The sequence below is a fragment of the Tetrahymena thermophila genome (assembly GCF_000189635.1).
Source record: "Tetrahymena thermophila SB210 genomic scaffold scf_8254230, whole genome shotgun sequence".
Taxonomy (NCBI): Eukaryota; Ciliophora; class Oligohymenophorea; order Hymenostomatida; family Tetrahymenidae; genus Tetrahymena; species Tetrahymena thermophila.
In genome coordinates this window covers 16,199-18,120 of record NW_002476100.1, presented here as the reverse complement: position 1 = coordinate 18,120, position 1,922 = coordinate 16,199, and the positions used below count along the sequence as shown (strand labels likewise).

Below are 1,922 nucleotides of genomic sequence, written 5' to 3'. Positions count from 1 at the left end.
TATTGGAAAAGCATTTGCCGTTAGCATCTAATTGCATACCATCAAAGCAATCTATGCAATTTGTACTTTATGAAGAAGAGCAAGATCTGCATGTACTAGGACAATTAAAGCAACTCTTATAATTAGTAAGATTGCATTACTAGCATTTGCTATCTAAAAGTTAGTAATTGTTTGGGCAAACTTAAACACACTCAAATTAAGCTTAGTTAAGGCTATTTAAAACAGGATAATAACCACTTTTACATGATTAACAACTTGTTTTTAAGCCATCACTGCAAGTTTAACAAGAAGAATAGCATGGTAGACATTAATTACCACTTAAATAGCCTGAACATTAACAAGTATTTGCCTAAGTTTTAATATAGTTAGCAGCACAGGTATCACATACATTAGCCTATGAGCATGTATCACAACTTTACATGCAGTTTTAGCATACACCTTATGAATCTAAATATTAATTAGACTATGAACACTTTTGAATACATTAATTTGTACTATTAATATTCATATAAACATATCCATTTTTGCAGTTATCACATGTTGTTCCATCAGAACACTTGTCACAATTCGTGAAACAAGATTAGCAAAACTATTCTGTAGAAGCAATAATGTTTAGATATTAACCTGGATTACAATGTAATATGCACTTACCTGAATTTAAATTGTAACCATCTAGGCATGTTTAGCATACACCTCCAGGACAAACACCAGTACAGGCATATGGGCACTATTGAATTTAACAATAAAAAGATAAAATATTTTTGAAATTAACAAATGTGAATGAAAAATTAAATTTAAATTCATTCAATTTTTAAATAATAAGAAATTTTATGAACAAGAATTTAATTTTTTTTAATTAATTTTTGTTTATCACAAAAAATCAAAAATTTACCTAAAAATAAAAAAGAACTTCATAATCCGTTATAGCAGTTGTCTGAATAACTTAATACTAAAAAATTTCAAACTTAATAGAAATTGATTAAGCTGTTGGAGTTTTCGCCAAAATAGGAATATTCACAAAAAATTTGCTCAGTTTATATCCACAATTATCATCTTAGCTAGTGGGAAAATATGCTATATAATATACATTTTGTAAATATTATGTATTCTACCAAAAGGCAGTCAGTATACAAGAAGTAGTCGCTTCAGGGTAAATCAAACTAAAACTGATATAAACTGAGTCCAAATATTATTTATTTGCACTAAAGTCTATATCAAGTTAAATTCCCGAATTATAACCTGAAATTGTATTAGAACATTAAGGCATTCTTTAATTAGATGATGTAATAGGACTGTTAGTTTCTATATTGTAATATTTCCAATAATCCATAATAAATTTATCTTTAAAATCAGTTTTTGATGCAATCATGCACCTGTATCCTAAATTTATAAAAAAATTTAATAATTAATTGTAAAATTGAAAAAACAAATATAATTAAATACCTTAAGCGGTTGAAGGTTTTGGATTTTTAAGTGTGTTAGTGCATTAAAACTGCTAAGCTGTGGTTAAATATACTAAAAAGACTATTTAAAATAAAAATATTATTGTAAGTAATTCAATTTGTGAATATATTAAATTTACAAGCAATTATTATTTGTATCTTCATTCCCAATCCCAAGATATTTCAATAAGATTTTGTTTATTAATTTATTTAATTATATTAATAGTGGTAAATCAAATCAAATGTATAATTAAATACAAATAGTTCCTTTTTAGTCTGTTACAATAATTAAAATTTAATTATTATTAGTTGCAAGAAAAACTTATCAAAACCACAAACTCCCCAGAGCAAACAATCTAAAGATTATATAAATTTTGCTTTCTTTTTTTAAATTCTTACAGACTAAAACTAATCAATCTTACCATCAAAAAGAAAGTTATATATATATTTCATGTATAGTAAATCTTATGAATATTTAAC

The 1,922-nt window shown here is 25.3% G+C and overlaps 1 protein-coding gene across 1 annotated transcript; it reads right to left on the bottom strand. All coding sequences in view use genetic code 6, as the record gives it.

Moving 5' to 3' along the window:
- Window positions 1-187: 187 nt before the first annotated feature.
- On the bottom strand, window positions 188-1,607 carry TTHERM_01490730 (hypothetical protein; the record flags this gene model as incomplete). The annotated part of the gene is made up of 4 exons (XM_001025467.2): window positions 188-727; window positions 893-1,380; window positions 1,444-1,524; window positions 1,583-1,607. Coding segments are annotated over 4 exons (1,134 nt in total), but the record flags the coding sequence as incomplete, so codon positions are not given.
- Window positions 1,608-1,922: the final 315 nt, after the last annotated feature.